General features: G+C 45.8%; 1 protein-coding gene across 12 annotated transcripts in view; it reads right to left on the bottom strand.

The window, feature by feature from the left end:
- Positions 1 to 23,453, bottom strand: part of CADPS (calcium dependent secretion activator) — a 170,344-nt gene extending 146,891 nt beyond the window's left edge. For 9 of the 12 annotated variants that reach the window (XM_027640317.1, XM_027640315.1, XM_027640316.1 and 6 more), the window contains exons 1-2: positions 23,343 to 23,452; positions 18,534 to 18,866 (exon numbers count right to left, since the gene is read on the bottom strand). In XM_027640317.1, coding sequence (XP_027496118.1) covers positions 18,534 to 18,836 — 303 coding nt within the window. In that variant the 5' untranslated portion in view covers positions 18,837 to 18,866; positions 23,343 to 23,452. Of the gene's footprint in view, positions 1 to 18,533; positions 18,867 to 23,342 lie in introns of all 12 variants that reach the window. The other 3 variants (XM_027640310.1, XM_027640308.1, XM_027640313.1) reach the window with 2 other exon arrangements.
- Positions 23,454 to 23,739: the final 286 nt, after the last annotated feature.

Here is a 23,739-nt window from a genome sequence, read left to right on the forward strand (position 1 = left end):
ACATCCCCTGTCATTAACAGCCTTCTCCGTGTGGAATATTATTGTGTGAATCTTTCAACCTGCTCTGCTGTCCCAGTAGGTGCAGGAGAGCTCTTTGCCCACAGCCTGTTCCGGGCAGAGAGGAAGGACGAGGTGTCTGTCCATCCCCCACCGCCCAGGTGTCCACCTGCCCCCACCCCCGGCTGAGGTTGTCCCAGCACACCTCAGCCCCAGCCAGCCATCACCACGAGATGGCGAATGGAGCCAGCTCGCTGTGGAGCATTTTGCACTGCCTGCAGCCCCACGCAGCTCCCTCCCAGGCTCTCTGCAGAGGCTGTGTGCGACATGGACCCCAACATCCTGTGTATGGGGGCACCAGGGCAGAAAGAGATCACTGTCACTCTGAGGGTCTCGCACTGTGCTCATGACAGCATGAACACCAGCTTTCCCCCAGTCCCCCTCCAAGCTTCACCCACTGCCTCTTATTTATCTCTCCCATAGAGCTCAGCAGGGATGGAGCCTCCAGCCAGAGCTCTTCCATCTTCATAGGGTGGAGAGCTCTTTTTCACACTGTTTTACTAATCATTCTTTGTATTTAGATCAAAATAAAACACTAGTTTCCCAACACCTTCATCCCAACCCTGGACTACCTCAGCTTTGGCACGTGCCAGGATGCAACACAGCTGGAGAAAAGGGAGCAGCACCCACCACCCATGAACCCTGGAAGGGCAGCCTGAAGGAGAGGGTTGGGATGTCAGGAGAGATGGCACAGTCCTCTGCAGCACAGTCCCATGAACAAAAGATGATGTATTTAAGGATGGGACATGGACTGGGTGGTGGGTCAGGCTTCACTGTAGATGCACAGTGTATCTGCCACACAGCTCCTCTGCGGGAAGCACTGTCATCTCCCACTTTTTGAGGAAATGTGGTATTTCAAACTACATTCATCAAGGCATGACCTCTTTCCTTTGAAATTGTTACCAGGGCAGGAGGCTTTCGCTTACAGAGTTAGGGAAAATATACTGGACACTCAGAGAGTATGGTTTTACATTCACTGCTATTGTTGAGGTCTCTTGGTGCTTTTGGAATGGCAGAATGTGCTGCAAAAATAAGGTGATAACCTGCTCCCTGATCCCATTTCATCTGCGTCTACCCTCAGCCCTCCCTTTGAGCTTTCACTGATGGCAATACACTTCATATGTACAAAAGACCTGCAAGAGAGTAGTGCAGAATATACATCTGGAATCCAGATGTGAACCAGAGTGCAACCGTGACTGTGGGTCTGCAGCATCGGTACCTGCTCCTCTCAGACAACTACTGCGGTTCTTTTCAGAAATTAGGAAAGAACACCAATGAAGAGATTAAAGAGAAAAGCCACTCTAGAAGTACACAGAATTTAGCTTTTTTTTTGCATTCTGCTCTGTAATCAGGTCAAAATGGTGCTGTTAGAGTCACCCTCTTACTGCAAATGAAGGACAACCAGATGCTACCAGCTATAATCCCACAGGAATATACACCTATGGAACCTACAGCTGAAACCCTTCCCCTCTGTTACTTACTATTAATTGAACAGATCTGTGGAAATTAAGGGAAGGAGAGCAGTGCTCAGGGCACTGGAAGAAAATCATGTATGTGTACCACCACCCATGGGGTTGGATTGTTGCCCCAGCTGCGTACCCTGTGCATCCCACTCCCCCTCTGGCCGGAGTTATAGGGAAAGACAAGAGGGAAAAGCAGACTCTGACAGGACTGATGGCTCAAATGCTGTGGGAGCTCTTAAGAAAGGTGGGGGAAACTGAGGAAACTCTTGCTGGGAATTGGAACAGCTGGGAAATGCTCTGGATACCTGCCTGTGCTGCTTTGCAGGTGCAAGGGAATTGACTGAGGATCACATTGTGACCTTACATGAAAGCTCAGGGAATAACTGAATCATTTGGTTTACAGACTGAGCAAAATCCACAACAGATCCTACCTCTCAAAAAGCACTCATTTTCATACAGGTTTCCTAACTACATTTTCCACAATCTTAAAAACATAAGCTGTTCTGTTTCTAAAATGCTCAGATGCACCTTAAATCCATTCTTTCACTATTTTTTAGGGAAATTTAGAGTAGAGGGTAAAACATTGCTGAAACAATTCAACCAGTTCCTCGAAAATCTGAAAAATGCTTCATTCATCCCAGATCTTCCTACATTATAAACCACATGCACGTTCATCCCGCAGGATGCATTTGCTGAAAGCCAAGAGATGTGAGATTGCCTCTTCCATATATCACTGGGAGAAAAACCAGCAATCCTGTTCCATTTTTCCAGGGCCGTTTTCACACTCAGCCAAATGCCTCCCACCTGTGCCAGATGTGTGCTTTCCATTACAGGTAAGATGAATGGAGGGGGTGGCAAAGCATCCGGCTCTGCAAGATGCTGCCTCCTGTGAGCAGGAGCCCAGTTGAAAGAATGAGCACCCAGGCATGGGGAGGGGAAAATGGGCAAAGCAGAAAATCCCATCCCAGCTCGATCACCACGGAACATTATTCTGGTTTATGCTGCTGGCAGCTTTCTTAACTGCACAATGACACATGCTAAAAATATTTGCCGTTTGGACTAGATTTCGTGTTTAAAAATGTATAACAAATAATTACTTGTTCAGCACAAACCTTATAGCTTCTGTTTCTGAGCAGATGGAAATTTGTAACAAACTTCATCTGGCAAAGCAGTGTCCCCTCATCTGCCATCACCTCATCCTCACTGCCGAGCAGCACCGAGCACTCTGTGCATCCCAGCCCTGCTTCCTAACCCAGGCATTTCCATAGCAAAGGCTTCTGGCTGCAGGTGGCCAGGAAACAGTTCCAATCCGTCTGGCTCCAGGGCTCTTTTTAGAACCCATCACAACTTCCACTGCAGACTAAAGTGAAATAACCAGCCTAGACAAAGTTCAGTTAAATAATTGATCTATTTTTATTCTATATTCAGCAATAACACTTTCACAGCATCCAAAATCTGCCCAGCCACGGGAGGCTGATGGGCTCCCAGCCCCAAATGAACCATTAGCCCCTTCCTGTGCAATGTCCTGTACACCACTAGTAAAATTCAGCCTACAGTTGCTATGTTAAGGCCAGACCCTCCATTCAAACTAAACATTATCTGATAGAAAACCATCCAGTGTATCCTTCAGGAAACAGAAAAGCTGCCATAACCTTTGCCCAGCTCTCCCAGCCCTGACTGTCAGAAGCAGCCAACAGCAACTGCTTTGATCTCAGTTTTACTGCTCCTGTACATGCACAGTTAAACATTGCTCCAGTACATCTGCAAACAGACAAATTACTTGGGCCGTGTTCCCAGGTAAACCAAACTGTTAGTCCTTCCTAATCCTGCCACATGACTCCCAAGACCTTTCCAATGCATTTTCATAGTGCAGATCCCAGATCTGGATAACAGGGAGGGGTTTTTTGCTGTCCTATAGAAGGACAACAATTTCCCACAATGTTTCCCGGGGTTCCTCTGCTTATTTGGCCAAGACCCGAGTAGACATTGCAGCTACAGTTTTGTCCCTGAGTTCAGACTTATGCACAATTGTCCTCATCATCTTTTCAGAGGCTTCTCTGAATGTCACATCCTCTCTGGTCTGTTCAGCATCACAAGTCCCTAATTTACTCTCACCAGATCCCAAAACATCCTCCTCATCCCTACCCCTTCTTCACCACTCTTCCCCTTCACTCTGTCTATACAGATACATGCGCTTCCACTGCATTGCTCAGTCTTTCAGTCTTCACTCTATCTGTGGCCCTAAGTTCCTCATGGTTCCACGCAAACAAAGCCCAAAGTCCAGCTCTTCTTTCCAGCTCCTACAAGAGCCAAACCTTCACATGTCTTGGCACCATGGCTGGAGACCTCAGCACGCCCACTGAGGCTGTGGCTGTATCCTGTTCTCCTTCCTTATACACACACCCTGAGAACCCTTAGCTGATGCCCTCAAGGCATCAATCAGATACAAGCACTTTGGAAACTTTCACAACTCTGTCACCGCCTTCCCAGGTGCCTTGTTACTTTACTGCAAGTCTAACTCTTGTTTTAACGTTATTTATGACAGCTCATACTTCCTCCTTGCTTGTTTTCCCTGTAAGTCCTCTCCAGAGCCTCTTCTGAAGCAGAAAAAAAGGAAGAAGAAAAGGGGGGCAAGGATAAAAAAAGGAGCTGATCTTCCTCTCAAGTTTGCTAGAGGTTCTCTTGGAGGTTACAGGTTTGCACCCTGAGAAAAGCAGGGGTAGCACAGTTATTTCAGATGCTGGAAAACAGAGCAAGCAAACCACTGTAGCAAAGTGGCCCCATGTCCATTTCAACCCTGTCCACAAGTCCTCCTCAGGAGAGGGAGCCAGGAGGGTTTTCCAGCACATCCCAAGGCAATTGGAAAAGCTCTCCACACAAATCACTACCGTCAGACCAGAGAGATGGGGTTTGCTCAACATTAAGGCAGGAATTATTGCAGCCTGCAGACAGCCTTGCAGCAGACAGCTAATGACATTCCCATTGCATGCTGAACTCTGTTTTGCTTGGTGAATTTTTCTGAGCCCATCCCTTGCTGTTACTCGCTGTCAGCTGCTGTACCAGCCCTGCTCTTCCCTTCTGTGAGGATTGTATGGCACAGGCCAATTCATGTCCAACAGAGTTTGTCCCTGTTGATTTCAGTTACATCCGATTTCATGCTATCAATGAGCATTTACTCCTTTATCAGCAGGACTTTATTTGACCTATTTTTCTTTTCCTCTGCTCCCCAGTGCTCTGGCACACCCTTCCCCAGCAGCCTCTGCACAGAGGGAGTTTTGTTATTAATGATTCCTACGAACTCTCTGTCTTTGAACAGGAGAGATTTACTTTTGACTGATATCTGGCATCAAGTAATTTCACGCAACAGTGGAGAGAGAGAGATTCCCTTCTGCTGTGGCCTGCTGGTATGGCATGAAGCCTTAGGGAGACAGATGTGCCTGCTCTCCTGTCCTTGTACACTGCACTGCCCTTCCCTCCATCATCCCATGCTCTCTTGCTACCCTGACTGCAGACGAGACAAAATGTAAGACAGAGATACCAGGGGGAGTTCCTGACTTGCAGTGCTTCACATGGTGCTTCATTTGATGGTGATAACCACTGATGTGGCCTAAACAAAACTTATTCTGATTGTTGTCATCCAGAAAAATCACTCTTATTTTGAAGCACACCAGGTCTTCATAAGATCGCTAATGACAAAGCTCAGATCAGGCTCATATTTTGATGTTACAATGCCAGTGCTCCTTCTGCTATGTTTAGGATAGAAATAGATATTATTATTTTTTTGTTCATTAATGGTGCTTATGTTTTTAGCCATACAGGGATGAAATTGCAACTGGCATTACTATAGGAAAGTTTAATGATCCCAATTATCTCATTGAATGTATCTTTGGCTATTTTCATGCACAGAAATAAAACTTCTACTGGCTGCCAGACATCCTCAGCTGTTTTGCAATCTCTATACATAAAGGCGGAACAAATTGGCCAAGCAGTGACCCCAAATGTTTGCCTATGTTAAGTGGTAATAAAGGAGATCAGGAGTTACACAGCTGGGCAAAAAACTGCACGTGAAAGGCATAGAGTCACCTCCTGGCACCGACCAGGTGGTGCTGGGGGGGCAGCAGGGCTGCAGACGGTGCCCCTGGGGAGAAGAGCAGCTCATCAATTAGCCAAACCAGCAGCAAAACCCATGTCCAGTTCTCTCCTCTCGCTTTGCTAAGGACTGTGCTCTCAGCAGGGAATTCCCAGAAGAAAGCTGTTGCACCAGCCACAAAGAAACCACGCGTTCCTCATCCCAAATACTGCAGATGTTCACAAGAAACACAGTCGGGAACAGATCCTTTCCCAAATACTGCTGCTGCTGCACACTCATGAGGGGCCACGGTAACTTTCGTGATGGATCTGACAGCATACAAGACAGTTCTTAAGAGTGCACTGCTCGTCTATTAATCTAACTGGTATCATCCTCTCTAACTCTGTTTGCCCCAAGCAAGCAGACCCAAACCACACTGCTCTCGTCTGACCTGACAGTCACTCTCCTCCATAAACTTATTTTGGAATCATTTTGACAGTGGCAGCCACAGCTCCTTCAGCTTACTTACATTCAGTGGATACTTAACCATCCGAACACAACTGTTCTGACCCAAAACCCACTATTAGGGAGAAAAAAAGGTAAATAAAGGGAAAATCCACAAGCAGAAAGATCAATGAATAGTCAAGTTAGAAGGTGAATGAACAGGCTGCTTGATATTTTACATTTTTCATAGAAATACAGAATCACAGAATGGTGTCAGTTGGAAGGGACCTTAAAAATCATCTCATTCCAGCCCCCCTGCCATGGGCAGGGACACCTTCCACTAGACCAGGTTGCTCTAGGCGCCATCCAATCTGGCCTTGAACATCCAACCTGTCATCCACAGCCTCTCTGGGCAACCTGTGCCAGTGGTTTATCACCCTCACTATGAAGAATTTCTTTCTAGTATCTAATCTGAATCCCTTCTCTTTTAGTTTAAAATTGTTCCCCCTTGTCTTATGACTGTCTGCCTGTGTAGATAGTGACAGTTTAGATATTCATGGGTAGGGAATGACTTCAAGCCACAAGGAGATTGTGGGTACAGTGATGAGGAACTGTTGCTGATAGACTGTTCTGTATCAGAAATAGAGAGCACTGGTTTTTAATGTGCTTTTAAAATACAAAATGAAGTGCTGTGCTTGGCAAATGACATTCTTATCATAACCTAACAGGCATCACATGATTTGATAAAATTATTGTGTCAATTATTTCTCTATGAAACCACATCCCTGTTTCGCAGCTATTTTGTCAGTCCTGGTCTCAGTTCTGCACGAGGGCACACAACAAGACTCCTGGTAATGGCAGCCAAACACATGCCTGCAGCTCATTTCACCAATGTTGCACAACATGATCTCTCCAACAAACTGGCAGAAATATCAGCAGGATAAATGACTGGTGTTGAGAAGAAATAAGAGATCTTTTAGTTACTCAACTATTAGAATTTTATAATTTAAACTACTCAAAAGACTTTCTCCCTGTCAACTCTAGGCTTAACTAGGTCACAAAAGAAGATAGTTACGTTTAGGAAACCCCTTCACCAAAGCCAACAGCTCATGGTCCTCAGCCTGGGAGCAAGGGAACTCTCAACTGATGCTCCTTCTGCTGAAGAACAGCCAAAGAGTAAATCCTTGCACTCGATGCCTCCCTCCAGCATTGTACTGCAATCTGTATTAGCTTCCAAGATCTCCCAGCTTTGTTGGTGACCCAATATTTTGCTGTGTCCTACGTTTTACATTTTTATGTTGATATCTGGAGTAAAATACCTTCAATATAGACTTTGCCCAGTTTCCCTTCCTGTGGACTAATGACGACTGGACATCTGTGATATTGGTACTGTAAGCACAGGCAGCAATCAGTCAAGACACAGAAACAGCAATCAGTCAAGATGCAGAAACAAGCTTGGGACACATCCCAGAACCTGCAAGAACGAGTAGGTATTTTAACCAAAACTCAGCAGGGTGCTGGGTGAAGTCTGTGAGGCTTCCCTGTGGTCACTGTCTGTCACTGTGCCTGCTTCCTCCCCAGCACTTTTCTTTCACTGCAAATGTCATTCTCTAGGCAGCACATCCAGAAGAGGACAGCAAAATTATGCATCTGCTCTTTGTTCTCATTTATTGTGGTAAATGCCTATAATTTTAGCTGTCCCCTCCTCTGCACGTCTAAGGAATGCTTAAGGCTCGAGCATGAACACACAAGCAGGCAGCCTGGTTCCACCAATGCCCAGGAGCCCACAAGGCACTGGAACCTGGCTGTGGTTGGGGCACAACAGGGTTCAGATTCCAACCTCCATCTCACACCATGCTATCCTGGGCCACCAGCACTCAGGGCTCACATCCAGACCTGTTGGGAAAGTCTGCTCACTTCCCTGTCATAGCTATCAGTGTTTAACATCTGTGGTCTCCAAATCTACAGCAAAACACCCATGTCCCTCACGTCTGACTTGAGCTGGCTGATGAAGAGGTTTATGCCTCTCTCCCGTACCTTCTAAGTCTTTCCATATTCAGTGGGGAATTTCATCTCAGTACTGCCCTTAATCTCAAGGCACTCTGGCTGTTACACTTCATTAAACCGGGGCTGCAATCGTTTTCTCGCTTTCATTACAATGACGTTTCTACAAAGGCTTCATGGCAAAGTCATGACAAATAATACTGTGCCATCACCTCCCCATCTTACTGTTCTCTATGTTAGAGACAAAAGAACTGGACCAAAGGCTGGATACAGCACTTGAAAACCACACGCACAGATGCACACAGATCACTCTTGTGAGGAAACATCACTGCTGCCCTGCATTATACAACAAAGTCTGTGCTGTGGAGACCAGCATGGTTTTTACATAAATTTAAGCTACTATAGCTGCCTTTTAAATACATGAGAGGCTGTATTTGAAGTTGTCTTGCATCCAATTCACTATTGAACTTGCACTCTAATTTCTCACAGAACATGAGTAGAACCAGATGTTCCAGAAAAAAATGTACTATATTGAATATGAAAACTCAGCACTGAAATAGAGGTAAGGAGCAGCTTACATAAATTAGGGATATTGAGGTTGAGCCTTTGAAATGCATGAAATCTACTTTGTTGATCATTTGCCAATTTATAGTCAGCTCAGTAGCAACAAATATGCACCTACTTTGATATCCTTTTGAAGACAATTCTTGTCACCTCATTTCTTTTAAGAAATATACCTATTCTCTTATTAATCTGGTACTTTTTGGATAAAATTTGGAAGATTAACCCAGCTGTATTTTATATTCACAAAGTACTTTCTATGGCCTGATCCATCTGACTCCCAAAGATTCTTCTGAATTAAAATGATGCTGTCTATTGCATCCCAAACTGTGGCATAAAGCGTTTGTCAAGTTACATAGAACACTGGTAGTCTGAAGAAAATGTAAGGAATGGAGGAAGAGACTGGTAAACAACATCTTTTTTTTTTTTTTTTTTAATAATTCTCTTCTCTGGAAATCTGAACACAGTATGGATTGCAAAGGGGTAGAAGCAGCCTTGAGGAAACCACATCTTTCAGAAATAAGATTAGAGAAAATCTAGTAAAATATTAATATAGAACTTCCAAAATATTCCCTTAGTGGATGATGTATGTCTGAAGAATGATCTCTCTATTTAACATGATAAAAAAACCCTGAAAGAATAGTGTGTAACCTTAGGCTAGCAAAGCTCAGTGGAAACCAGTCCAACTTCTCTGACAAGACACTATGTGCTGAAATGAAGACCCTGGAGCTCTGGCACAAGCCAGCATGACCATGTATAGCCCCTGCTATGTGCAACTACAACTGTATCTTTCCATATTGCTCATGAGATAGGCACAAAAAGTTCCCCAGGAAAGCAACAGGATTTCAGTGATAAAATACAAGAGCGAGGGTTGAAGTGCTGCAAAGCATTGAAATTTTCATGTGGAATTCAAATTAGATTTGAAGACCTACACATAAAATCAAATTCAAGCGGCTGCATTGTGTTTCCAGTTAAAAGGAAGAGAATGAGAGGCATTAACATAGTGCAGGGTCATGCACCAGTTATGTCTTATTAAGTATTCCAGCCTTCCTTAAGATAAGCATCACATATGGGTTCTTTTGCAGCTAGCAGTTCCTTGCTTAAAGAGAGAGAGGTCTGGATAACACCCCTTCTGTCTCCCAAGGCCTCCTGGGCTGATTGACAGGAACATGTACTGAAGGGAACAAATGCTGCTCAGAGGAAAAACAAGACTACTTTCTCCAAAGGGGGCCAGTGGGGTCATTTCTTCGTCATGTCTTCTGCTCATCATCTCTGGTTGAGGGACAGACAAACAGGAGGAGTGACATTTTCCTTTCCTAATAAGACACAGTCCATGCTGAGAAACTGATTTTTACATACAGTGGCTTCTGATCCAGTGGAAAAAACCCCAAACATCTGGCTAGGCAGTGGAAAAGTCATGCTAACAACTATATTTTCCACGAAAGAAGAGAATTACCAGTCCTTAAATAAAGGGGTTAAGGTAGATTGGAAATGTCAAGTCACTGATATGATATTTTATAAGGTAACCATGGTTATTTTTTATGCATTCCTTTGCAGCATGAACGCAGATGATGAAAAGTATTCATGGGCCAATTGAAACAAAAATAAAACTGAAGAGATATCCTGATGGTAATTTAAACCTTAGACTGCAGAAATTATTCAGTCCATATAGACAACAAATAGCGTTCAGCTGATACTGCACCACGAAAACCCCTCGCTAACTAGACAAGGGTAAAAACTGGTTTTTACATTTCACAAAGGATGAACATCTCGAAAATCCTCCTGACTTTAGCCCTAATGCATCTGCAGTGATCCATATTGCTGGAGCAGGACAGATCTGGCCTCATGCATGACATTGTGCTGTGGCCTCTGGATAAAGCACAACTGTTTCTACTTTAATTTGTTTAAGCTGCTGAAAACGCAGAGGACAGGGGTCCTGGTGTGCTACAGCCCCTCGGTGCAGGCAAGCCAGGGGGTCAGTAATGGTCTGGATGCTCTGGTTTGCACTGCTGCTGCTTCTTGAGATCATTTGACATGCTCTTCTATGAGACTAATGAGCTCTCTTGGTCGCTCTTACCTTGCTGGTAAGTGGTGTCACCTCTTACAGTGGGGGCAGGGGAGCAGCACAGCAGATTGGAAGCAAGGGATGGGTGCCCAGTTGTGACAAAGCATAGAATCCTAAAATAAGGCTTCAGCTCTGAGGAGTTCCCATGTATTCCTGCAGCAAATAATGAACTAAATTCATCTCCAGAACCCCTAGGAAGAGGGGCTCTCATCAGCCAAAACGTTTTGCAAGGCGGCAGAGTGTGGAAATAAGAGGTTGTTCCTCCACTCGAGAACCTGTCTGGATGCTGAAACCATTTTCCGTCCCTTAAGTAATATACCATGACAAGCCACCGCTTGTTTTGGTGGAACAAGTGACATTTGGCTAGGCTGCAGAGAGGCATCCACACCCCTAATCCCAGAGGGAAGGCTGGCAGGAGGTAGCGTGGGAAGGATTCAGTGCAGAAGAGTTCTTCAGGCTAATAAACATCTCTGGTTAGTGTTAGAAGAAAACAACTGACTTTTCCTCTGCAATTCTTCACTGTTGTTGCATGACATTATAATTTCTCTACTCTTCGGATGTACACTCTGGCCTGGTTTCTGTAAAGGGACTAAAAACCAGAAGAAGTCCACAGTAGGGCCAGAACTGGAAGTTCCTAGTGCACGAAAACATACATCCCCAACTGGCAGCTAACAGGGTTAAAACACCCTCTGATTAAATGAAAGCATCTTTAATTAGTTTAATTGACCATGCCTCAGCCAAGACCATCTGCTCAGCAGCATTTGCCTGCTCTTTGCAGGAGCGATTGATCAGCCATAGCTACAGAATACAGCATTAGGCTACATCAGATTTATTTTGTTTAATAGAAGAGCTAATTTGCTTTAAATTTAATTACAGGGGCCAAGATTGCTCTCTAAGTCCATAATAGCACAGAACATAAGCTGATCCTACAGCTAATGGATGCACACATAGGTCCATACGTATCTGTGCAAACCGGACACTGGGTGATGACGGCTCGGGGACGAAGATCCCACCCTGGCAGAGAGTGATCACTACGCTGTCCTCCCCAGAAGGCAGCAGCACTGTGGCACACTGCTGGCAGGGCCACCCTGCTCAGTGCCTTGTCCCCTCCAACTGGTTGAGCTCTTCCCTGTAGCTCTCACTGGATGCTGGAGCTGACAGATGTCCCATCTCAACCACCCCTCCTGCTCCTAATTATAGAGACACTAAACAGTGCATCACATGCAGGGTCAACGTTTCTGCACCACACAGGACCAATGGGGACAATCGGGGGACCACTTTGTACCTCCCTGGTGACCTCCATCAGCAAACCTCTCCCAAAGGATGTGGCTGGCAGCGGAGGGTCCAGCGGAGTCAGACATCACGCTCACCCCATCCCTGACACTGTGCCACCCCCTCAGTTTCACCACCCTCCCCTGCCAACATCTTTGTTCAAACATTGCATCCTGAGCAATTCCTCCTCCTCCCCAAAGGAACACGTGTATCTATATTATGTTATTATGACAGGGAAAATTTCATTCACTTCCCAACATTTTTTCCTTTCTCAGTTTCCCATCAGGCGCTACATCACGGCTGTCTCTGGGAGATGCTGTGGCTGCTGCTGGCTGCTACAGGAGTAATTACAACCCTGCAGAAGGCTCCGGGCTGCCATTGCTGTTTCCATGGAAATAAACACTGAATTACTGAAAACAGAGCACGATGCTTTATGGCTTTTGAGGCTTTTGATCATCTTGAAACCACTTTCGCCCATTTTTATTGGTGGTGGCTTTGTTTTAAGGGGGTGGGGGAGGATGACGCTCAGAGTGTGGAAATAGGTGGAGCAACTAAAATAGTGAAAGAGGGGAAAAAAAGCTAAGGGGTCTGGCTGATGCCCTGGGGATTTGCAAGAGGGACAGCAGTGCTGGCCAAAGCTGCTGGTTGTCCTTACCACAGGTATCCAGCCCTGGAGAGAGGAGCTCGTAGAGGCTTGTTGGTCCTTGTCTGTTGCCTTGCAGCAGCCCCAGATCGACACCACAGTCCTTGTGATGGGCCATTTGCAGGGGCTCCAGGATCCAAGCAAACCTCCTGCCCTTGTAGAGGGGTCACTACAACCAGCATTAGTGCTCAAGTGCCCAGAACTGCAGATGGACGTTTCACAGGCACTGAGCTTCAAGAAGCAGCTAGAATAAAAAGGAATTGCTTTGTGTTCTTTAAAGATGATGAAAAGGGAGCAGACAGGAGGGATCTGATACCAAACCCCTGAGTCTCTGAATTGAAGGGACAGAGACGTGCACAGGTAACTCCACGTTGTGCATGATCCTGGGCTCAATGCTCATTGCAAGGCATGGCTGCGAATTCTTCATCACAACAAACTAAATGAAATACTTGATTTGGGGAGGATACACACTTTTTTACCAAACATTTATCCTGAGGTGACCTTAACCTTCATCTCACCATCAGAACTGTCACAGTGCCTCACAGGACTTCCTGTCCCAAATCTGGGCTGCAGCTTCCAAGTACCACCGCAGCATCTCTGCAACGGGAGAGGGTTTATGAGGGGTATTTGTGGAGATGACTGCAACTTTCAGCTAAGTCAGCAAAGTCAGCTCATGCCATGTGGTTGGCACATGTAGGGTGTGTGATCAATGTGGGGCAGGCACATGACTGTCGCGTGTCAGGCGTTTGAGGGGGTTCAACACAACACAGCGAGTTGAGAAATGAAGTTTGGTAGAACCACGTGAACTGCAGAGATGAGAGAGGGGCAGAAGGCGAGACACCACCTCAGCAAATCATCCCCAATACTGACTGGAGCTAAAATCAAACAGTCGAGTCAGGACAGAAATCCTAAATATCTTTTCTGCTAACGCTTCTGAAACCGAATTTTTTTTGGCAGGGGAACTTTCTGCTTTGTGAGAAGTGTCAGCCTTTGGACACAGCGTCCTAATTCAGCTGCAAAAATAAATGTCAAAACAGTGAATTCTAGTTTTAAGCCAGCTCTGGTTGACAAAATTTGGGTTGAAATGTTTCCTAGCTAAAATCACAGGCCCCCAATACTTACGAAACAATTCCAACTGCACTGGTGAGTGGCTTTTATGCCTTAACACGAAATAGCCGCCAGACAGCGATGGGATCTGGTGTGGGTTGCAGCCCACTCACATGTGCCACTTCTCTGATGTTTTCCCTTCTATATGGAGGGACAGGAATAGATGCTGAAAAACCATGAGCATTTATTAGTATCACTCAGCAGGTTTGAGATGCATATATTTAGTTACTTGCTTTCAAATCTAAAGTCTAAGGGAATTAGGTATTTTGCACATTTAACAGGCATGCTACAGTGTATGGGGCACTTCAGGCTCAGGAAAGAAGAGAAAGTCTGATTGTGAAGCCTGAGAGATCAGACAGTTCCGCAGGGAGAGCCCAGAATTCCACACTTCCTCCAGAGGGGGAGGATGGAAGTGTGCAGCTCATCACAGACATGGTCTGGACATCTGCTCCTGCTGCTGGATTAACTGAACAGCACTGTACTGGCTCCTGCTCTTCTCACTGTAGCTAAAAATGACTTTCAAACACAGCTTGAGATAGAAAAGTAAATCACTGCCCTACGGCTGGGAAAGAACAAGACAGGGAGAACACCACAGCCTGATTTTCAGAGATGCTGCAGCAATTCAGCTGTCACGAAGGTCAGTGGGAAATACAGGGCTTGTGCCCAAGGAAAAGCCAACTGCAGCAAAGACCCAAGTTTGGAATTGCACATCACTTACAAAAAATAGTTCCTCTATGACTCTTCCACAACCACAAGCTAATTACCAAGCAGAAGAGCTAAACTCAAGCCTTGCCAACAGGTTTGGGACCAGGAAGCCAAGACTGGAACATATTTGTCCCTCCACAACACCTCTTGCACATCAGAAGAGCTCCATGCTGGAGTCAGAGATACTCAATTCCCACGCTGACTGCAATGGAGCAGAAACACCAAGCCACGTGGCGTGTGTTATGCAAAAAGCACAAGACTGTGTATTATTTAAAATGTTCTAGTCAGAGACTGTGCTTAACAACACTGTTATCTTCACAACCATTCTGCTACAACACCACTTCCCATCTTTGTTTCCTAAAAGCATTTCCAACTGCATCAATCCCTTTTGCTCTGTTGCAATCTCAGATCCTGCTATATCACTGCAATCGCATTAAGAATACACTTATCTCACACCACCTGGGGATATTGTATTAAAAATAAAAATCTCTTTAGAAATCATCCTCCTTCTGCACAAACAAAATATTATCTCAGAGGTGAATGGAAATGTCATCCCAGTGATGCAACCATTATGCAATTAGTGTGATGTAACAGAAGGCCAAATAGAGAAAAGCATCTGCTTCCAGAACACAGGAGAAATTCAAGGAGTGTTTGGGGCTTTCAGCACCATTCCTGGTCATGCTTTCGGAGGAAAACAACCAGGCAAAGCCTTCTCACCCCCTCCCTCCTAGCACAGCCTACAGGGCAGTTTCACTCTGCACACCAAGGCAAAGAAGAGGACAACAGGCCAGCCAGCCCCTCTGCTCTGCAGGAGCAACCAGAGGAGACAATGGACTTTTTGCTTTTCTCAGCACCGGTGACTGACTGATAAACTGCATGAACAGCACAGCGCTGCCACTCTGAAAGGAGTGATGGCATTCAGACAGCCTGCCAGGGAAAAGGCTTTGCTTCCCAATCCCATGCATGGCAGACAAGCCATGGGTCAAAAATAAGTGTAGTTTTTACCATGCCAAACCACTGCTGGGAAGCTTGTGCTTGCCCCCAGCTTTGTTTGGGAGGTTTGGTCAGTGCCAGTGTACAGCCTGTGGCCAGCACAATGACAGGCTGCCGAGCCAGGGTCCGTGGTGGGCTCTGGCAGGAGCTGCCCGAGAGAGGAAAGCAAATGCATCAATCACCCGCGTGTGCACAACTTGTGCCTGCACGGCATTTCTGGGAATACTGCAATTTCAGCTCACCCAGGAAAATCCAGATAGTTTTCCTTATTCACAAACAGAATATGTAAAATATTTTTGTTATTACAAAACAGGTGACAGAAGCTTTACTTGAATTATTAATAAAAAGGTTTAAGTTGTAGTTCGAATTAACTCTGACCAACAGTCAGTATGGCTCCATAGGGAGGCAAACGAGCCCTGCTTAGGCTGACTCTGACCCAGACACAATCCAGTCTGAAACACAACAGCACACTGGAAATAACTGACCATTTTTAGGGGTTATGGGGCCAGTGCCCCAGAGCCCAGCAGGTCTGCTCTGTGATGCAAGTACAGCTGCAGGTGGAGGCTGGGAGGTGTCTGCAAAGCCCTGCCAGGGAGGGAGCTCACTGCTGATGTCAGGACAGAGGTGGTACAGAAGAGGACAGCTTGTCAAACACAGGCAGACAGATGTGGCAAGTGAAAACTTATCAAAACGCAAAGTGAGGTGGAGGGGAGCAAGCAGCTGGAAGAAGTCCTGCAGAAGTACATCCCAGTCCTGCCATGGCCATAGCACACCTGTACATGCAAAGCTGGGAGCCATTCCTCCCCTCCAGGTGCCCTGGGTCCTCTCCCACCCAGCTGCCAATACTTCATAAGGAGAGACAGGAGGAAGCCTTCATGGAAAGATGCAAAGGGAAAAGGAGCAAACACCCGAACCATTGCTCTCTGCATTGATTCTCTGCTCTCCCCTGCAGCTCTGCTGCAGAAAACACGCTGGCCAAGTGGCATGCACCTTTGGCTTCTGCCAGGAACTCCCCACACAAGCTAAGCAAACACAAACATTTATAGGTTGATAGGTTTTCCTTATACCCTGTAACAGACTGGCTGCAAGCAATGACTGAGACCATGCAGGAAGGAGGAGAGGTCAACAGCAATTTCTGTGCTTCTTGGTAAGACAGAAGTACCAAGTGGCTGCTGCTGCTGCTCCCCCAAGGGCTGTTGGTGGCCGGAGAGGTCCAGAGACCCCTCTAGTATCGCCCAGATTACATGACCACAGGTAGCACCAAATTAAGGGTCCTCACAGCAAAGCCTGCAGTTTTCCCGTGTGCTCTCTGCTGCCTTCCCTGCAGCAACCAACGGGAGAGGGAGAAGGAGCAGCAGTGACCTGTTCCATGTGGGGCAGGGTCCCACCCCACTGTGCTGGCACCAGGGCACTGTAATCACCCACACTGTATCCCAGGAAAACACCAAACATCTGGATGACTGCCGGCCTTGCAGCTTTCTGAGCTTTCTTTTACAAAGGGCTTTCCTTTCTGCATAGCTAATCCTTGCTATCCAGGTACTAAAAACAGAGTAACTCCCATGCTAATACTCGCTTTCAACAGAAATTATGTCTTTCTGTAAAAGCTTAAATTACAGGTTTACTGCCTCCACGTATTAGAAGAGACCCAGAATTAAATCCTTCACTTTCAGAGTAAAACTAGGACCTACTGCAGGAAAAAGGTTGCTTGATGCAACAGGGCAATTCGTAGGAAGCAGTCCCTGGGTTCACAGTGTCAGTCAGAAAGGCTCTCACAAGCAGAGATCATCCACAAAGCAGGGCAGCTATGTTCAAACACTGTTTTCTGCATCAGTGGGAACCACAAAGCAAGAGGTTAGGATCACACACATGCTCACGCAAAGCCACCCTAGTCCTTAGCTGAGCACAGGTCAAGGGAGGATGAGAGACACAGGGTTGGACCTGGTTTAAGTTAAAAAACCCAAAACACTGCAGAACTGACTCAGCTCTCAATATATCACTGAAAACATAGTTTTGATTTTAAAGAAGCCTCCAACAGAGGACAGAGGCACGAAATCTGGATTGTAAACACAGTTTATGAGGTCCAATGCAGTTATTGCTGTTGGCTGTTTGCTATGAAGACACATTACTCAGGGACATTTATTATCCTCTCCCTATTCTGCCATTAAGGTTCTGAGATGAAGAAGAACAAAATGCAAGATAACTAAGCTCTTTACAGGAGAAAAACAGATCAAACATAATTCTCTGTGTCTTAAAAAGAATTGGAAATGTCTAGACAGAAGACAGACAGAATTGGTCTCAAATGTATTAATTTCAATAAGAAGTTGAAGCCCCGTATTACAGGGAAGAGACTGAGGTCTGCTCCTCCTCCGAAAACTTTCCACAGCATTACCTTACTCTCTCTGTGATTCTGACATCCTCTATCCCGCCTGTGATATTTATATCCCATAGCAGGGGACCGCAATCTGGGTCACCAACAGCCTGGACAGACACCAACAGCCTCAGCAAAAGCTGCTGGAAACACAAGCAGCACTGCAGAGTCTCAGCTCTGCAACTCTGGGGAACTGGCTCTTACTGGGGGAGAAAGAGAGGAATGGGAAAGGTTTTCAAGTGCAAGCAGAGCCACTGTGAGGCCATGGGTGTTTGGGATGCTCTTTCCTTCCAGCACAGGCCTACAGGGATCACGGAGCTCCCTCTATTTAACGTAAAACCTCAACGAGCAAGTTTGCATAAGCCACCCACCCCAGGGGCTCCTGGCTCCAAGTACTGATAAATTATTGCAGGCTGCAAGAAAGTACCTCTGTCATTCAGACTGGTGATATGACAGAGGAAAGGCAAACAAGTCACAGCCAAACAGCCCATTTAGGCACCATCAAAGACCTGCTAACCCAGACACAGAGCTGAGGAATAAAATTTTCCCATCTCAGCAATCCCGTGGAATTTCATGAGAAAACAAGTAAGAGAAAGAGGCCCACTTGGACACCCAGAACAAAACTAGCAGTGCAAAAATCCCACCACGAACCAAACCCCCTTTCCTTGGTGGAAGTTCTCTCCAAATCAGTCTGGTCAGCCCCAAAGTTTCCGGTTCAATAACGCCAGTATTTCCCATTGGCAAGCCTTCCCCCAAGAAACTCTTTTCCATTCCCACCTTACCTGACATGCATTATACAGGAGCTGATGCTCAAATTTCTTGATCCCCAAAATGTTCTGGAACATCTCGTAGAGCTGCTCCTTGCTGAGGATGAGCTCCGAGGCAGCGCTCGCCGTCATCCTGGCCTGCTGCTTCCGAGGATCCTCTTCCCCACGGTAAATAGCATCAAACTTTGCCATCCAAGAGCTCAGGACCGTCTCCTTGCTCAGGCCATCAATTTCTGGCAGGCTGCGCACTCTCTTCTCGATGTGCTTCTTGAAGACCTCCCGGGAGTCATTTGCTGAGCACCCTCCACTCTGCACCATCCTGGCAACGCGGTCACTTTTCAGGAATACCTGCAAAAAAAGGGTGACTTCAGATCGCGTCAGTTAAAAAAATATAAATCCCCTTTAAGTACCATAAAATGTGGTTTCACTGCTGGGAAGCTGCTTATTGGCTGCCAGGGTACTTTACAACTCCTCACTCAACCACCACATGTTGCCAGATCAACCCAGGTTTCAGCTGCACTTTGGGAAGTGTAATGAAATCAGGTGAAGCTTCTGCTTTGCATCCACTAAAATGAAACATTTTGATGCAATTAGGACTTGATGTGATGTTGTGGTCCCGACTCGCCAGATACATAAATGCCCTTTGGGAAAGCAGGATTATATTTTTTTCTCTCAAATGTTTTAATAAAGAAGTTCTTGCACAACTACATTTACCTAAACAAGTTCTGCCCTTTTAGAGGGAGCAGAGTCATCCTACTCAAGCCAACAGCCCTGCACTGCATTTACCCTGGTAGCCAGGACCCTGGGAAACCTCTGACCATGCAAGAACCAGGCTTACATCTTAATTCTACTACACCAGAGGAGATCTTTGCAGACTGTCCTGCTGTCACAGCAATGGCACTGTAATAATTAATTTAATGTTGCCTTCAGGTAAATAACACGTGTCCCCTCACTTCTCCCTTTTCCAACCTGGGCAACCAGTATAGCAAGAGTTAAAACACCCCAGGAAAGGACAAGGATAAATGCACTGATCTTTACAAATCAATGGGAAAACACCAAGGCAGCTCAGATCACTAAAAGGTGTCATGGCCACAGTGGACGAGCCCAAATCTTTTCCTGTTCCACCTCTGTGGAAGCATAGGACAGTTCAGCACAGCTTGAGGCTGCCTGGGAAGGCTTTGCAGAGGTGCAGGGCACTGAAAGCAGGAGGGAGGGAGAGAGGGAGAAGGCATTTGATAAAAATATTCTTCCCACTGCAAAAGCAGCAGAAGGGTCAAAATGTAACAGACTCCCACAGACCAGGAGATGCCCTGGGAGCAACGCAGAGCTGAAGGGTGAGAGGGGTACGAGAAATTGTGTTGGTTCTTCTCTCCCAAGGCCTGAACACAGGAAAGCAATCGATGGCCAGTAAGAAAACTTTTGTTTTATTAATAATGCTGAGAACTGATGAATGCAGCAGCCGGTAAAGAAGCTGTACCAGCACAGGGGGTATCTGTCAGCTCTCAATAATTAAAGAGCTTGTGGATGACCTAAGGACACAATAGATTTATTTTTTTTATACCACTCAGCAACATGGCACTCCAAGTTCCCAGATGCTTTATAGCACAGGCATCTGTCAGCAGTAGTAGTGGGTTTTGCTCAAGGACCAGCCCAAAAATGCTGATGAGGAAGAGCCAGGCTGTTTCCTTCCAATATCACTGTGCTGGGGAGCACTCCCTGCAGACCAGACAGGCAGGATGCCACCAACAGCCTCTTCAGTGCATGCTGAAATGACACCCAGCATGCACTTCGTTTCCTTGCAGAGCTTAAATAGGAGTGATGACATCCCAGGTGTGTGTGCAGGTGCTTTCAAGTAATAGGTGAGAGCTATCAAGGGCCAAGCTCCTGATGCAGCTGAGGAAATCAGCAGCACACTGACTGGAGGAAATGGTGGGAGGTCACAGTGAACAGCCCCACTGCAATATCCTGGGCTCCCATGTCCCCTCATCCGCTCCAGGAGCCTGGGCCTCACCCTGTGTGACAGTGCTAATGACTTCCCACACCTGCCAGCACCACTGGGTGTTGTTACCCGTGGTCCTCACCCACACCAGAAGGACGATGGCACTGCAAGCAGTAGGATCTGGCTCCCTGTATCTCCTCAGCCCTGATTTATCCTCCCTGGGTGTGGAGCAGCAGCCAGCAGATGAAAGGATGGCTGCAGCTGGCAGAGAGGAGACAGGCACAGGGGGAGCGCCAGTCAGACACAAAGCAGAAGAAGAAGACCATGAAATAGGAAGATAAAAAAAGATAAAAAAATGTGTTTCATCCTGCAGAGCAAGCTGCTCTCTTTAGAAAATACCAGGTGAATCGCCTGGCTGTAGGACTGCCCAGTAGGGCTGCCAGGAGTCAAGAATAGCTGGAACAAAATCCTAGTGTGTGTGCACACACCAACACACGCAGAAGAGAACTGATCTCTGGGAGCTGGGTCAGGCAATTCCTGCCATGTCCATAGAATAGCCCCCCATGTCATGAGTGGCCCTGTCTCTGTCTGCCCACAGCAGAGTGGAAATAGGTCTAATGAAGCATTTCCATAAAACCCACAGAAGCAACTGCTGCAGAATGTGCTGGTTGATAGACAAAGCTTTACTCGTTAGAAGTAAAAGGACCTGAGAAAAGCTCCCCTGGAGTGTGTTGGAGTGTTCTGGGCCTGTCTCACACACACATAATCTGCAGCATTCCTGCAGGCACAGCGGCGCTTTGCAGAGCAGCAGCAGATCACTCAATTTTTTCATTTGATAGTAGCCTGTGAACTAGTCTGACAGCCACACACTTAAGCCCTGACAGCAGAATTAACAGCAGAATGAGGTCATGCAAACATACTCAGGGCAACAGCAAATGAATTTCTGACTTGCAATGTCACCTTTATGTCTTTCTCCAGAAAAAAACCCCAATCATTCCCTAGGTAATGAACTTATTCTGCACTGTTGGTAAGTGGACCCCTTAGAAACACCATCCACGTCCTGCACAGAGATGGCCAGTTTCAGCTGAGAAAGAACAAAGAAGTGTAAATATTTTCCAAGCCATTATGCAGCTTTATAAGTCAGAATCTAAAGGCTGATTTTGAGATAGTGCCTATGCAAGAGACAGTTAATTACACAAAACTGAGATTTGCAGGAGCTGAGATCAGCAGGATCTGCTGCGATTGTGCCTTGGATCAACCAAGGGGAGCACCTCTCTGCAGAGAAGGGAGGGAGAACACTCTCAGCAGGGAACACTGGTCAGGCACTGAGAGGGGGCAGAGGTTTTCTGCAGTGAGACTTTGCCTTGTACCACTGCAGCTGCTGCAGAGGAACAGCCACACAGCCAAGCTTCAGCTGCACACAAGCTGAAAGCACACGGCCCTAAGTTAAAGGAGACCAACAGCTAAAAAGAAGAAAAAAGGAGTTGTCCTAAAGGATACAGAGGGATGCATTATACTTCATGTTGCCTGTTTTAAGCAAGATAGAGTCAGTGCAGAGTTCAGTTAAACTGCATACATGGGTTTGCACACATCTAGTGCTAGTCAACTGCTCTTTTTAAAGTTTGATCACTTGGGGCAATTATATAGCACAGAACTTCTGGGGCTGATCAGGACACACTTTCAGTCAGACACACCAATGAAACAGAGATGGACTTTGCCTGTTTTTAAGCAGTTTCCCTTTCCTGTCCAATAGTCTTATCTGAACAGATTATGCTGCTCTTGCATCCTAAAACACAGCTCATGCCATCTTGAAAACTTTCTTTGAGAGCATCTGTTCACTGAAGCTGTGATGATCCCTTCGCAATTTCTTTTCTGATAAAAGATGTAAATGACTCTCAGCTTCCTTCCTGTACAGAAAATGATGGAGCAGTAACTATTAGGTTGGTTTAACAGAGTTAATCCACAGATAATTTTTGCTTTCCTTACACAGAAGCAGCTGCTGTCATTTCTTATAGAGTAAAAATTCTCTTCAGTTCTCATATTAGATTTTGGTCCCCTCTTAGATTCCACTTCCCAAGAAATATTTTATGTAGACAATTCAAAATCTTCACCTGTTATGACAGAACAGCTCTAGGGAGAAAGAGAAATGGTTTGCAGAAAGGCTAGCAAAAAAAACCCACGAGCAACACTCCTCATACAAATCACAAGCACCGATTTCCTTCAAAAACAGAAGCTCTTTCCTTCTGAGAAGAGATATAAAAGGCAGCATTATGGGCTGCATACAAAGAGGTGCAAAAAGACAGACATGCATAATTATTCTTTTGCACAATTATGAATGATGCTTCACGTTCTTTGGTATCATCTAGCTTTGTAGATGCACATCCTCCTCCCTCCCCCTTTGCTTTACAGCACTTGTCATGCCAAAGAGAAAAGACACGACTCTTGCTGAAAATCCCAAAGTCAATTAGAACACAATGCAAGAGCTTCCGCAAGAACTGAATGTGCTGCCCAGATTTCTCCTGATATTTTTCATGGGGACCATGTGACATCGATTTTATACTGTGCCATATTCACTGCTTTAGAGTACACTGTTTAAAAGTATCAGGAGGGTATTTTTCAGCTTAAAGGAAGGGTGGTCTTCCCTATAATCAAAGCTATAGGATACACCATGATGTAGGGGTTGCCATGGTTGCTCTGTGGTTTATGTTCAAACTCTGAACCTCCCAAACCTTGTGATGTACCAGACATCAGACAGAAGATACCTTGCACTTGTCTTAGCTTTGTGCTGCTTGAAAATGGACAATCTATTAAATCAGAATTCAACCACATCTGTGAATAGGGATAAGAACAGGGTTCTGTAAGAATATTGCATTGTCTCTCCTTACCTCATAGTAGCTCTGGACAGCATTTATAAATGCTTCATCTGCCACAATCTGGGTTTCTCCATTGAGAAAGGCCTGGAAACGATCTTTGATTGTCTGGAGCTGCTGCTTGCTTATCTGTAAAAATGCCAAAAGGATAAAATTAGTCAAAAAAGGTTTATGTATGAAAAAAACCCACTAATTGTTCTGCAGTATCTTATTGGGGTGCTTATGATGATTATTTCTGCTCTCCTTTGAGAACAGCAGCCACATGTGGATACAAACACACACGCATTCTGCACCTTGATAAGTTCATTTAGGCATCATGAGCACCTAAAGTCACCCTGAACATCATTTCTAAACAACTCTGCCGCCACAAAACGCACACAAGACTTTCACAACTTCAGGTATACCCAATCCA

The sequence above is a fragment of the Corapipo altera genome, unplaced genomic scaffold (genome assembly GCF_003945725.1).
Source record: "Corapipo altera isolate COAL_440 unplaced genomic scaffold, ASM394572v1 55, whole genome shotgun sequence".
Lineage (NCBI taxonomy): Eukaryota > Metazoa > Chordata > Aves > Passeriformes > Pipridae > Corapipo > Corapipo altera.